The sequence below is a fragment of the Aedes albopictus genome, chromosome 1, assembly GCF_035046485.1.
Source record: "Aedes albopictus strain Foshan chromosome 1, AalbF5, whole genome shotgun sequence".
Lineage (NCBI taxonomy): Eukaryota > Metazoa > Arthropoda > Insecta > Diptera > Culicidae > Aedes > Aedes albopictus.
The window spans coordinates 200,645,680-200,661,578 of record NC_085136.1 but is presented as its reverse complement, the minus strand read 5'-3'; the positions used below and the strand labels follow the sequence as shown (position 1 = coordinate 200,661,578).

Here is a 15,899-nt window from a genome sequence, read left to right as displayed (position 1 = left end):
AGAGTTATGACACAACATACTAGGCGAATGGACAACGTATAAACATATATAATTGAATTGTTAGGGTGATAACAAAACTAGATTTGTGAAACATAGAGTATTGCATTTAATAAAATTAAGACGTTTCAGTGTTACTCACAGTTCTAATTTTACGATAATAGTAATTGTTGAAACTCTCTTCTCGAAAAAGATTTGCAGATATATTAATAGCACTCCATGAATCCATTTGTGGTAAATTAATATTTTTGTCTACGAGTGAAGTTCAAATAACGTATCGAATAGGCTTATTGTTTTGTCACAATATAGGTAGAAACTAAATTGCAAAACAGATTTACTGATGATTGAATAATTGCCGTTTAGGGTGGCCCACGTTTATATGGAAAACAAAAAAATCGAAAAATGCCAAGTCATCGAGAGGTTATCAGTTGTTTTGGACTCTCAGAAGCCACGTTCAAAATTTTAACAAAGTCCGTCAAACCCTCAACAAGCTTGAAGTTTGCATGGGAAAACTTGGCCAAATGTATGCAGAAACTTTAAGTTTTCGAATTTTGTCGCTAGGTGGCGCTGTAAGCGTTCAATAAATAAATCCTTTGGTATTACTGTAGGTGACTATAGGCCAAAGAACTTTGTCGAAGACCGCGAAGTGATCCGACGTCTGTGATAAAAGTTATACCCTAGGCAAAGTGAGGCGAAGTATTATGATTCCATTGTTGATATTATTCCATTACATGTAGTGGAAAAACAACAATAATGTTTCGCCTCACTTTACCGAGGGTATAACTATTTTCACAGACGTTGTATCACTTTGCGGTATTCAACAAAGTTGTTTAGAATGGTGTCCGGCTATTTGGCTGAATGTCGTTTGGCCGAACGCCATTTGGTCGAATGCCATTTGGCCGAATGGATCGTTTAGCCGAATGTCGTTTAGCCAACTTATTATCAAAAGGACTTTAAGGCGTGGGCAAACTCCAGATAATATTCTAGCTGCCAATATAATCATCAGAAAAATTTCCTTTTTTAATTTTAATCATACACTGGAACCTCTTTTTATGCACATAGCTGGGACTGCATAAATTAAAAATGTGCATAAATTAAAAAAGGCATAAAAAGAGGGAAATTTATGCATAAATTAAGTTCGGGCTTCAATTAGAGAATCTAGTTCGCGAGAACAGGTCTTGCTCCTGGGCAGTTGAGGTGGGGCTAAGGGGGTTTCCAGAAAGATCCCAGAGAGCCCAAAAAAGGGGTTCCAAGGGGCTTCAGGGGCGTTTTAAGGGGTTGTTTCGGGGGAATTGAGGAGCCTATTAAGGGTGTTCTGACAAGAATTTTTCGTGTTTTCATGGGATTACGTGGAATTCTGGGGTTTTTCAAAATTTTTAAGTGGGTGTCAGTGGCGTTCCAAGGGACTTTAGGGGCAATTCAAGGGATCTCAGGAGCCTTTAAAGGGCGTTGCAAAAGGTTTGAGGGACGTTTTAAGGTTTTTCAGAGTCTGCTCTGAAACGTCCTGAAATGCCTGAAATATCCCCCTTAAACCCCCTGGGGATCCCGTGTAACGCACCTGAGAGGCTTCGAAAACCCTGAGAACTCCTCCGTAACGCTTCTATAACGCCTCTGAATCCCACCGAAGAGACTCTGAAACGTCCTGAAATGCCTCCAAAATCCCCCTTAGACCCCCTCGGACCCCATGTAACGCACCTCAGAAGCTCCGAACCCCTTAAAAACTCCTCCGCAACGCTTCCGTAACGCATCTGAATCCCATCGAAGAGGCTCTGAAACGTCCTGAAATGCCTCCTTAGACCCCCTCGGACTCCATGTAATGCACCTGAGAGGCTCCAAACCCCCTAAAACTGCTCCGTAACGCTTTCGTAACGCCTCTAATCACGCCGAAAATGGCCTGAAAAATTCTGAAATGTCTCCAAAATCCCCCTTAAACCCCCTCGGACCCTATGTAACGCACCTGAGAGGTTCCAAACCCCCTGAAAACTCCTCCGTAACGCTTTCATAACGCCTCTTATTTCCGCAGAAAATGCTCTGAAACGTCCTGAAATGCCTTCAAAATCCCCCTTAAACCCCCTCGAACCCAATGTAACGCACCTCAGTGGCTCCGAACCCCACGAAAACTCATCGTAACGCTTAAGTAACGCCTCTGAATTCTGCCGAAAATGCTCTGAAACGTCTTGAAATGCCTCCAAAATCCCCCTTAAACCCCCTCAGACCCCATGTAACGCACCTGAGAAGCTTCGAACAGCCCGAAATCTCCTCCGTAATGCTTTAATAACGCCTCTTAATTCCGCAGAAAAAGCTCTGAAACGTCCTGAAATGCCTTCTAAATCCCCTTTGAACCCCCTCGGACCCCATGTAACGCACCTGAGGGGCTCCAAACCCCACGAAAACTCCTCGTAACGCTTAAGGTGAATATATGACGAAGCCACAACTCGATTTTTCAAGAGCACAAATATGAGGGACCAAATGACGGATCGCCCTGAAAACTTGATCGATTGGTCACCACCAGCGGTTAACCAATCGATCAACTTTTCAGTTCAAACCGACATTCGGTTTTTCAGATTTGTGCTCTCGAAAAATCGAGGTGTGGCTTCGTTATATATTCACCTTAAGTAACGCCTCTGCATCCCGCCAAAATGCTCTGAAACGTCTTGAAATGCCTTCAAAACCCCCCTAAACCCCCTCGAACCCCATGTAACGCATCTGAGAGGCTCCGAACACCCCGAAAACTACTCCGTAACGCTTCCGTAACGCCTCTGAATCCCGCCGAAAATGGTCTGAAACATCCTGAAATGTCACAAAAAATTCTCCTAAACCAAAACCCCTAAAACGCCTCCGTAATGCCTCTGAAACCAGCCTAAAATGCTCTGAGACTTCCTGAAATGACTCCGAAACCCCCTTAAGACCCACTCGGGCCCCATGTAACGCACATGAGACCTTCGGAAACACCCAAAAACGAGCCTGTAACCTTCCTTTGCTCTCCTCTGTAAACACCCCTTGGCCGCCGTTGCAATAGTTCCCATCATTATTAAATATGCTTATGCACAATATTGGTTCTGAGTAGCTTTCCCTCTTTTTATGCAGGGCATAAAAAAAGGTGCATAAATTAAATGTGCATAAAAATAACATGCATAAAAAGAGGTTTTAGTGTATACTACTTTTTATAGGTTTACCATTAAGGGATTAGTTTGCGTTGAAACTGGGAATGTTTTTGTCTGAGATTTTTCCTTCCTTGAATCATAAGCAGTTTTTCGAGGTATAAGAAACAGTGGCATGATTACTTAAGTTCATCATACCTTTTTCGTCCAAACGGCATTCGGCTAAACGGCGTTCGGCCAAATAACCCTTTCGGCCAAATGACATTCGGCCAAACGGCATTCGGCCAAATGACCCGGAAACGTTAAGAATAGAGTCACCTACAATAATACCAAAGGGTTTGATTATTGAACGCTTACAGCGCCACCTAGCGCCGAAAATCGAAATCTGCAAATTTCTGCATACATTTGGCCATTTTTTTTCCATACAAACTTCAAGCTTGTTGAGCGCCCCCTTAGGCTTGACGGATTTTGCTCAAATTTTGAACGTAGCCTCTGGGAGTCCAAAACAACTGATTCAAGAGGTGAGACTTGGCATTTTTAGAAATATTTATTTCTCATATAAGTGTGGGCCACCTTATTTGCCGTTCTTTTAGACCTCTCTCTGCACCTTTTCCCCTCGTCTGTTCTAAAAATTTGTATTTTTTCGATTTAAAATTTTTAATGATTCTTGCACCATTGCAAACAAACTCAAAATCTGTCAGAATGGGCAAGTTCAAAGCAAATGCCAACGTTCAGCGTAATGTTTCGTCGGTAAAAATTACGTTGATCGTCTCATTTTTTGCATTGATTGCTTTCTAGTCTAATAGGTATACCTATCTGGATACTTTTTTACAATATTAAATTTGTCATAATGGGTTAGTAGGCAGATCGCAAAATATATCTCGGCCTAGATCTCGGCCTATTTCGATGCATGGAAAATTCAGGCAAGAAACCGCTTAATGAGCATGCATTGCATTTTTCTTAACTTCCTGTACGCAGAAAGGTAAGGAGCTAAGAAGAAACGTCAAATCAAATGGAGTATGGCTGTGCAACATTTCTTGACTATAGGGCAATGCACGCCGCGGTTACTAAGGTATTTTTTTCCCGAGCAGAGGGGAATATCAAATTAATAACTACGAAATCACAAAACCTGTTTTTATATCTTGTTTTGTTATTATTGAATTATCAAGGCATTACGTTTCCATAACATGTTTTGTTGAACAATCTTATTTTGTTATGACCAAGCAATTGGTATGCAGCCCTTAAATAACATTTCAATATTACATTCTGTTGTGGAACAAGTTTGGTTATTATTGTATTATTGAGAGTGCACAAATACTTTATGGTATTGCTATCTAAACTAAAACAAATTTTGAAACAAACCCTACGTCATTCTACGACGTTATTTACAGCATTTTAGGGAAAGCAACTGCATAATATGAATAATATGAATATTATTCACTCATCAATTTGTCTTCCTCTTCCATTTATCATTACATCCAAACTGAGACAAAGTGCATGCCCCATATCATTAGCTAGTATTCCGTGGGAAAAAGTTTGCATAATGCACCAGAAATACTATTTAACGATTTTTTGAAAAGTGCGCAAAGTTAGGCCCTAGGTGCGCAAAGTATGGTACGCTTACGGTATCACATTTGATAAGAGGTGTGGTATATTACGTGACATGGAGGTGCTGTAATGTGTACAAAACAAAGTCCCTGCTGGGCGGCGCGAGGTTTTGCTAAATTTCTGAAATTGACTGAGTTGTAGCTGAAAAGTACCCAAAATACCAGCCACTGCCCAAGTGGCGCAGTAATATCGGCGTTGTTGTGGAGTTAGCGTATTGAAAAGATATGGTCTCTCGTGAAACATGCTTCGTAATTACACTGTTGAAAACGCTTTGACATCCACGTGCAGCACAACAGAACATGTGCTCGATGAACAAATTGAGATTTGAATTATGAAAATGCTACGGTCAACCTTGGCTTGGTCAGCCAAAGCAAAATCAAGAAATTGACATTTATGCTTCGTAATGATTACTTTGAAGTCAATACTTTGGGCCTAGGCTGGACAGATATGCTATTGGTGATTTGATGGTGCATGAAGAAGAAGAAGAACGATGGTGTTTTGAAAAATCCTATCCCTACCACACAGGAGAAGATTTTAAAATGCCTCTATAAAATCTAAAACAAAATCTAATTAAAAACGGTTTGATGTACGGTGTAAGACTTTGGACGGACTACATATTGAACGTATAAATTTAAATTTAACATTTTTTTCTTGGTAAGGTACTTAATTTGTACCAATCATCAATTGGGTTTTCAAATTAAGAATAATATATTGATTTTTTGATTTTATTCGAAAAAGCACCTTTTTTTAAGCCAGTATGATTTTTTTCAGATTTTTTTGATACCTAAATTCAATTACAAAAAGATTTTTTGAAATCACCTTTTGACAGCTGGGCAACTGCTTGACAGCTCCGCCCAGTACGAAATGCGACGAGGGGTGATTCGACAAATCGCTCCCATACAAACTTTAAATCGATTTTTAAATAGGTTCCCGGGCACCAAAGTTCATGAAAATTTGGATTTCGGCTCAGTTTGGCATGTAGATTGTGAATATGGAATTATCTCAACACCACTAAAGAAGCCAATTGCAGCTGGTCTATGGAAAATTCAACGTGTATGGCAATTCGGGTTTTTTCTTAACTCACGATGACCAGATCGGTTCAGTCGGATTTGTTTTTGATGGAAAAAATAAATCTGGATCAAATGAGATCAATATTGTCAAAATCGGAGAAAATTTATCGCAGATATAACCATTTACATAGTTTACCTTCTTTATTTTATTGTCTGCTGTTTCATATTATGAAGTAAAAAATAAAGGCATTGCAACTTCTAGAAATTTTATCAGACTCTTCCGTATTTTTTATTTTATTCATTGCTATAATTTGAGTTTTGGGTAAATATAGCATCATAGCTATTGATATGTTTATCTTTGTGTTAATTTCCTTCTTTCAATATCCCAGTCCCGTTACGGTGCCAAATTCCTATCACTTTTCTACGATTCCCAATTCTTATAGGTTAAGTAAAATTTTACCTTCAAAAAGTGATACATCTGCAAATGAGTTTTTTTTTATCTCAAAATTGAGTAAACTTAGTTGAATTTATATGTCATTTTAACAGTACTGCTATTCTAACCTCTAATTATAACGTCAAAAAGTACCGAACAGACTATGTATTACGAAGTAATGAATGTTAGTGAGAGTGGAGATAGCAAATATGGTACCTACTAAATAATTCTAATCAATAAAAATGTCAAATATACAGACAATTCTGCTCAATTGATGATTGCATTTGTCTATTATAACTTTTTTCTTTCGATCTATTATTATTCGATCATATATTGTTTGACATTATGTCATAAATATCTTTTTTCATTACTAAAAATAATCTAAAACAGAATAAAACTAAACAGCATCTACAGAAGTAATCATATCGGCATATGATATAATTACCTTTTACCTTCGCTCACGTAGGTACGTGTATAATCGCCGTTCTCACAGCGCGAACAAAACAAAAAATTAAAAAAAATCATCTCCGTCTGGAAAGAATCTTTGTCACCGCCAAAATGCACCCCATGACGAAGCTCAATCATAAATAGTCGACTAGCAACTTTTTCGTCGTTCTCTTTGTTCCGCAACAGCCGACGACGGGCCATGCGAACGCCACCACTGTTATTACCCTACGTCTCCACTAGACAGAAATGTCTTGCCATTTTGCTGCCAGAGAGAGAAAACGTAACAGAAATGATCAACACCGCTGCTTTCCATGCAAACAACGAGAAAACATTTCTGTCATGACACATCTGTCCAGCAAAATGGCAAGACATTTCTGTCTAGTGGAGACGTCGGGTTAGTGTTACAGTGCACATGTCTGCGCACCGCGATAGCGCTGTTGGTAAGAGAGAGAGGTTCATTGTTTGATCTTGCATTCAAATCTCTGTCTATTTTTGTCCTGCGACTGGCAAACATGAAATGGGGGAATGGGGAAACTGGCAATACGTAGAACCAGTAAAGCTTCTATCGTCCCTCACCGCAAGTGCTGTGATAGCCTCATTGGTAAAGGCGACTGAAAATTTACGATAGCAGGATTGGAGGTTCAAATCCCGTCCATGCTTGTAAGTTTTATAATGAACTCGAAATTTTTTTATGTGACCTGTTATTTTCTAAAAATAGAATAACACACTTAAAATAATTACCCAAAAATGAGTAAAAAAGTTAGTTTTTACCCTAATTTTTCTTTCAATCAATAACTCTTTAATATCAAAATTTGTTATTGAAATATTTCCCAAATTCACTGTTATTAAGTTGTTATTGCCACTAACAAAACATGTTATTAAATTGATTTTTCAGGAACAAATTTTTGTTATGTGACTTGTTATTTTGCCGCTTATGACAGCCAAGTTTATAACTCAATATGTTATGTTAATAACATGAAAATTACTAATTCCGTTATGCAGTTATTTTGCCAAAATAACGCATTTTGTTATGCTGTTGTTTTTCTCTTCTGCTCGGGTTCTCATTTCGTGACCTTGTTGCTTACGATTTGAACTTTTTTTTGTCATTACGTTCTGAAACCCGAGCAGAAGGGAATAACAACAGCATAAGGATCTGTGTTATTTGGGCAAAATAGCTGAATAATAGAATCGATTATTTTTGAGTTATTAATATAACATATTAAGTTATAAACTTGTCTGTCATAAGCGGCAAAATAACAAATCGGCACCAACATTTCAAAAGGGCGTAACTGCTTTTGCAACCAATGCCTTCTCACAGAGCTGTGGGTCGTATTTCATTCATCTCACGCAATTCACATCCATTAATCGAAAGAAGAGGATTTTATCTTTCTATTTGTGCTAGTGGATTGTTCGAGAGGGATGGGATACGCTCCACAGCTTTTTGAGAAGGCATTGGTTGTAAATGCAGTTACGCCCTTTTGAAATGTTGGTGCCGAAATATCATAACAAAAAAATGTTCATGGAAAACCATTTTAATTACTTATTTTGTTAGTTTCCATAACAACTTAAAAACAGTGAATTAGGAAAATATTTCAATAACAAATTTTGATATTAATATGTTATTGATGATAATTGAAGAGCACAAGTTATTATACTTGAAAAAAATATTCATTTTGTCACACAAACCCGTCAATAACATGAGTTTTATCACTCTGACATAAGAATATTTTCAAATGATCGACAAATACTATATTCAGTTTTTAATTCATTCTAAGACGCAAGATAATTGAACTTTAGTAATTCCTATTTTTTTTTTTCAAATAATAAGAGCTTCGACTTCCAGCTGTTATTTATAAACTGTTCTATTTTAATTGTTTTCGGAGCACGGTTTCGAAATCAACACGTAATTATGCTTGAAAATGTTTGGCCGTCGATAGCAATTTGTGACTTTTGTTTTGTCAACAGTTTTGCATAAACTTTTGGAATATTGGAAATATTTCACAGATTATTACAATTTATCTGGAAACTTCGTTTTCATTGATCCGATTTTCCCCTGGATTTATGAATTATGTTGAAAATTCTTCCTGGATTCTTCGAGGATTTTTCCTTAAATTCCTCCATCGATTTCTCTAAGGATTCCGTCAGAAATTCCTTCTATGTTTATCAAGAGACTTTCCTGTGGATTTTTTCAGGAATTTGTCCTATAATTCTTCAGAAATTCGTCGACAGATTTCGTCATAATCTTTTCCATAAATAACCCTAAAAAATTTCCAGAAATTAATCCGAGAGTTCCTTTACGGAATCTTTCACAAATTTTCAAAGACTCTTCTAGAAATTCCTCCAGATTTCTGCATGGAATCCCTTCAAGGATTTCTTTAGAATTTCCTTTGATCATTTGTCCCGAAGCTCATCTTAAGATTTCTCTGAAAATTTCTTTGAGAATTTCACCAGGAGTTTTTCCGAAGAATTCTCCAGGAGTTTTTCAAAAGTTTCTGCCAAGAATTACTTAGAAGAATTACTTTTGGAATTTCATAGAAGATTGCACCAGGACTTCTTTTGAAGACTTCTCCAGGGATTTATCGAAGGGTTCCTCCAGAACTTCCTAGTGGTTGTCCGAATATAGTTTAATAAATATTTCAGAGGATTCGTTCATAAATTTCCTTCTCAACTGAATACAAAAATGGAACAAAACATACTTATAGGTTATAATTGTCAAATCGTTGCTTTGATTTCAAAACTTGTTATTGTTGTGCTATTGTTGATAAATTGATCAAAAAAACAACATAAACAGTACTTGTACTTCAACAAAACATGTTATTGAAATGTAATTTAGTGAATGTATATAAATAGCTTGATTATAACAAAATGAGATTGTCCAACAAAAATTGTTATGGGAAAGCTATGCCTTGATAATTTATTAATAACAAAACAAGATATAAAAACAGGATATGTGATTCCGTAGTTATTAACTTGATATTCTCCTCTGCTCGGGAAACGTCAACTTTTCACTGAACAAAAGAGCGTTAAAACGGCCTACTTTTTTCATGAAACAAAAGTTCCAAAAAGTACTACTTTTCGACACTTGTGCTGAAAAGTAGCACTTTTGCCAGCATTCTTTTTTTAAATTTATTTTCGTGTGTGTAATCAATAGTAGGATGAACTGCATGTTAAATAAGGATAAGGATGATTGACCATGGAAATCAGTCGTACCCCGTACTGCAAAAGTATGTTACCTAGAAAAAAATCCTAATTAAACCTTATTTTTCGTAATGACAAAAAATGTTGTATGTAACTCGTTGCAAAACTCGATTATTTCAGCACTCATCGTATTTATCCAACTCGGCAAGCTTCGTTGAATAAATGAACGGCTCGTGCTGAAAAAATAATCATTTTGCAACTTGTTGCAACTTGTGATTAAATTTGAGAATTACCTATTGGTAAGGTTGGGTTGTGGTAATTCTACTGATGTAAGATTATGTAGCGTGAATGAATTCAAAATGTGGGTTCGCGTGCGTTGAAAAATGCGCTAATCAATGACTTGCTGGTGGAATTCCTCCAGGAGCTTCTTCTAGAATTCCTCCAAAAGTTCCATCTGAGATGCTCCCAGGAATTCTTCCTGAGATTACTCCAGGAGTTCCTGCTGGAATTTTTCGGAGAGATTGTTTTGAGATTCTTCTAGGAGTTTCTTCTGGGATTCTTAAAGAGGTTCCATCTGGAATTCTTCCAGGAATATTTTCTAGGATTACTCTAGAAGTTCGTCCAGGAATTCCATTGGAAGTTCCTGTTTGCATCCCTCAAGGAGTTCCTTCTACAATTCTTTCATTTAAGAATTACATTTGCTAAGAATTGGGGCCCATATAGCCGAGGCGGTAAACGCACGGGTATTCAGCATGACCATGCTGAGGGTGACGGGTTCGATTCCCGGTCGGTCCAGGATCTTTTCGTAAAGGAAATTTCCTTGACTTCCTTGGGCATAGAGTATTAGCGTGGTTCAAAAAATCGTTTTTGCTCCACACCGCTTATTCGATTCATAACCAGATTCTATGCCTTCTCACAAAATTTGAGCTCATTTGGTTGAAAATTGAGACTGCACAAGCCCTTCAAAGTTTGTATGGGAATTACTATGGGAAAACGATGTTTTTCATTCAATCGACCGTAACATTTCCCCAAGTGCCCAAGAGGGTTAGTTGACCCTTGGTACTCCTAGGCGACTCTATCAGCTACAACTTTCCCGAAGACTGCATTCAAATCGCATGCCTCATTAATTAGTTACCGATTTATATCCAGAATCAAAATCTTTACTGATGATGGTTAAACTACTCGGTGGGCATCACTGCATTTTGCTGTAAAACATAGTAGCCATGATTTCAGTGTGCTATCTTTGGCGCCATATGCAGCAATGTTGCCTGCTAGGAAGCTGGAGGATCACTGTCTAAGTTTCTCCAGTTGGATGCAAATCGATAACTAATTAATGAGGCGTCCGATTTGAATGCGGTCTGTTGTAGCTGATAGAGTAGCCTAGGAGTACCAAGGGCCAACTAACCCTCTGGGGCACTTAGGAAAAAGTTACGGTCGATTGAATGAAAAACATCATTTCTCCATAGTAATTCCCATACAAACTTTGAAATGCTTGTGCAGTCTCAATTTTCAACCTAATGAGCTCAAATTTTGTGAGAAGCCATAGAATCTGGTTATAAATCGAATAAGCGGTGTGGAGCAAAAACGATTTTTTGAACCACGCTAATAGAGTATCTTCGTGCCTGCCACACGATATACACATGCAAAATGGTCATTGGCAGAGGAAGCTCTCAGTTGATAACTGTGGAAGTGCTCATAGAACACTAAGCTGAGAAGCAGGCTTTATCCCAGTGAGGACGTTACGCCAAGAAAAGGAAAGGAAGGAAGGATTTGCTAAGAATTCTCCAGCAGCTCTTCTGGCATTACTTAAGATTTTCATTCTAGGATCTCTCCAGGTGTTCTTTCACGGTTTCCTCCCAGAGTTGCTTCTGGGATTCCTTCTGGATTTTTTTAGATTAGCCAGGAGTCGCATCTGGCTTTCTTCAAATAGTTACTTCTGTCATTGCTCTAGGAGTTTCTTCTGGAAATCCACCTTTTGAGGATTATTTCTTCTGAAATTCCTCATGGAGATTTTTATGGGATTCTCTTCCTGTTCGTTCTAGAACTCCCACAAGAGTTCCATCACGGGTTTCTCGCGGAAGACATCCGCGGATCCGCCAAGAGTTTGACGCATTACCCGTGTCAACACCGAAGCTCCATCATTGCAGGAGATAGAAACACCCATTCGTAGCATAAAATACAACATAGCCCCAGGAGTTGATCGCATATCAGCCGAGATGTTCAAAGCTGACTCCATAGTATCTGCACAACTACTGCATCAATTATTCTGCAACATATGAACCGCGACCCAAAAAGGGTAGGGTAGGTAATCAAAATTTGAACCAAATTGCGGCTTTCTGAAGCAGTGCAAATTTTAAGCAATTTTTTCTCCCACATAGAAATAATTTACTACGGCAAAATCGTATGTACATGAAAGCCACGGGTAACCTTTCTGTTAAATAATAAAAAGTTTGTATTTGCACCGAATTTCATTGAAATATTTGATGTTTCATCAACAATGATTTTAATCTTAATTTGAACCATCGTAATCATAATTTGAACCAATTTTAATCTTAATTTGAACTACTGGCGGCAGCAGCTCGAGCAACTCACAAAACAGCCAATTCCATGCTAAACAATGAAAAATCACATGAATCTGCTAATTCTCATACCTATTTTTCATTTGGCAGTGGAATCTCAACTCAGAATGTTTGAAATTCTTTGGGAATTTGGAAACTAAATTTAGAATTTTTTATCCCCCAAGAGTAAACAAAGCAACCACTAGCGCAATCTGCAGGCCAACACTAGAAGCTCACCCCCGTTTACTAGTTCAAATTTAGATTACAAATGGTTCAACTTAAGATAACATTCTCCAAGTAAGAATCACTTAAATTTGATAATTTTATGACAAATAATGCGGAATATCATTCGGTTGGTCGATTCTACGATAAATAAGCTTTCATTTGACGTGTTCACATATGGCGTGTGATACAATGCATGAGCTGTACGAGTGCACCGAAAATGTGCTTTCTGTTGGGGGAAATGGGTGAAATCACAGTGATTTTTCAATTGCCTGTTTTCCATGACAAAAACGCTTTTTTCAATGCTTTTAAAGTCCATGTTATCAGGTTATATTACGGAAAGCTGTTTAACATCTTTTTCGGGACAATATTTGCCTGAAAAGTACTTCGTTTTAATGAATTTTGAAATGGTTCTAATTAAGTTTACAATTTGACTAGTTCAAAGTTTGATTTCTTACCCTAATCTGACTTTATAATTTGCGGGGCATCATGTTACTGGTGTGTCGTACTCACAGTTCTCTGCAAAGTGATCCTTAATCGGATACAGGAGAAGATTAACGGCAACAAACATTCCGTACCGCGGAGGATCTTGTGTGGACCACATTGTCATGCTCCGTATCATTCTGGAGCAAGTCAATGAATTCCAAGAGTCTCTCTACCTGGCATTCATTGATTACGAAAAAGCTTTCGACCGTCGAGGCGCAAGGGTGTCCCTGAGAAAATCATCGGCCTCATTGAAGCACAGTACAGGGCATTTTCGTGCAGAGTTCTTCACAACGGTGTCTTGTCCGATCCCATCCGGGTCGTGGGTGGAGTGAGTCAAGGATGTTTACTATCACCGCTACTGTTCCTCATCGTAATCGACGAGATCCTGGTAGGTGCGATTGACCGTGAACCAAATCGTGGATTGCTGTGGCAGCCCATTACCATGGAGCACCTAAAAGACTTCAAACTGGATGATGACGTAGCACTCCTAGTTCAACGGCGCTCTGATATGCAGAGCAAGCTCGATGATCTTGCCGAACGCTCCTTGGCGGCAGGTCTTACCATCAACGTCAACAAGACCGAATGGTTAGATGTAAACCCGGTCAACCCTTCCAGCTTTACGGTAGCTGGGCAATCAGTGGAAAATGTTGAAAGCTTCCAATATATTGGTAGCCAAATGGCGCCTGATGGTGGCAACAAAATCGACATAGGTGCAGGGATCAAGAAGGCGAGGGCTGCTTTTGCGAGTTTAAGAAATGTATGAAAAAAACAACCAGATTAGTCGACGCACCAAAATCCGAATTTTCAACTCTAACGTGAAATCTATGCCACCGCACCAGTGAAACCTGGTGTGTATTAGTGAAGAACACTCAACGGCTGCAGGTCTTCATCAATAGATGCCTGCGGTATGTAATTCGTATAAATTGGTGGCCTCACAGTTGGATCTCCAACGTGGAGCTCCATCGTCGATGTCACCAAAAGCCGATAGCGACAGAAATTCGGGTGCGAAAGTGGAGGTGGGTCGGCCACACTCTATGGCGATGGCGGACAATCGCCCAGCATGAAGAACTTTTAATTCAGAAAGAAAGTAAGTAAGTTGTAAAATATATGTTACTTAAAAAATGATTATGATTCAAAAAAGTTTGGTTTCTGCATATTGAGACAGTTTGAGTATTGTCTCAAATTAATGCCTATAGCAAAATTGCGTGGTAAAAATTATTCATTTCAAGTTCTCTTGATTATTGATGATTCACGAAAGAACCAAAATGAGTGAAGGCTTTCTAAAACGTCCGAACGTTAATATCTCAATTAGCTTGAGATGTTCCACATGGCAAGCGTCATTCGGCACCCCATCGACGAGAGGGTGTGGTTCCAATCATTGAAATACATTGTTGAATATTGTTTACTTTTCCGGTCCATATTTCACTACGTGCAGGAATATAAACATGTGTGCACGTAAGAAAAAAACTCTTCGATGTGCGATGGGTTTTCACTTTGATTTCGGTGGTCAACTTGCGATTCAATCACCTCATTTGGCTTGGTGCCAAATTACTCGGTTGAGTAGCAAAATATTTGCCATCTGACCGGACGTATGGTTGATTATCGTGAAATATCTCTAATTATCGGTAATCGATGGTGATGAAATCAGGGTGAGAATTAACACTTTGTCTTAACCTAGGAATTTTACTTTAAACAACAACGTGGCGAAAACGATGATTTTGTGTGAAAATTACTATCGTCGATACTACTAATGAATTCGTTTAAATTTTTTCTTGTTTTTCATCATATTAACAGCTACTAAAGTGCATTGGAACACACCGTTAGAAAAAAAAATTTCCACTATGATCTCACTATCACTTAACTACAGTCCAGCTGTACGTCGTACTTCGATGAGAAGCGAAGACACAAAAAACACATCCGTTGTCTGGCTACAGTCTATCGACAGTAGATACGGATTGGATCTCGATTAGACTTGTGTCTGGTTTGGATGCGCGCAACTCGAGAGGATTCGCAGCATTATTGTTGATACATACAAATACCACTAACTGTATCTGATGCGCGATTGGTCGTCTGTTCTAAAAATGATGTGAAAATTAAATTAGGATTTTTTTTTTCGATTACCGGTTATTCCATGTGAGCATTCGATTCCGTGATTCTCATCGGAACATTTTTGGAATCGGGTACGAGTTAAAATGGGAAAATGGTGCATGCTTCCCTTAATTTGAGTGGATTTACTGTCTGCATTTATCAGCCTAGTTTTCAATCCAATATGACAATTTCTATTATTATAAAAAGCTTGATTAGGAGGATTAAAATAATAATTTAATACACTGGATCCGCTTTTCATGCCATGGGCTGGGGTGCATTAAAAATGTGCATAAATTAAAATAAAAGGCATAAATAAAGAAAAATTGAGCATCAAGTAAGTAAGGTCTTTAACCCTAGAGAGATCGGGCTGTCGTATTTTGTACAGCAAGTTAAAAATCTCGCTGATTGAACTCAGCATTATGCCTGGTTTAGACTGTTCAATTCAAACGAGCACCATCGTGTACGTGGAACGAAGTCGACGGAACGCATGGTTTGCAGATGAGTGTAAAGCGAATTTTGGACGAGAACAACGCAGCGCGCGCGGCAATGCTCCAGCAAGAACCCGGCAGAACGTAGAATAGTACGAATTGAAGCGGAAATAACAGACGCTTCTACCTGAAGAAAAAAAAAAACACGCAAACTGGAAGAAGCGGAGCTCGAGGTAATGTAACTGCTGTATCGTTTTCAAGAAACATGGAAGTTCTACTAGAAGCTCAACGCAACCTGCTAGCCTCTTGACGGATGGACGTTAGTATGGGACAAATATCAAATCCTCGCTCCAGTCGACTTTTTAGATCCCATTTAGGTCCCA

The 15,899-nt window shown here is 38.5% G+C and overlaps 1 protein-coding gene across 5 annotated transcripts in view; it reads right to left on the bottom strand.

Annotated features, from left to right (window-relative positions):
* Positions 1-15,899, bottom strand: part of LOC115263728 (F-box/LRR-repeat protein 7) — a 45,079-nt gene that overhangs the window by 17,740 nt on the left and 11,440 nt on the right. Inside the window, exon 1 of one of the 5 annotated variants that reach the window (XM_029866999.2) lies at positions 140-264. The exons of 3 other annotated variants lie outside the window; for them this stretch is intronic. In XM_029866999.2, coding sequence (XP_029722859.1) covers positions 140-226 — 87 coding nt within the window. In that variant the 5' untranslated portion in view covers positions 227-264. Of the gene's footprint in view, positions 1-139; positions 265-15,899 lie in introns of those variants that run through there. One more of the 5 variants, XM_029867001.2, reaches the window with a different exon arrangement.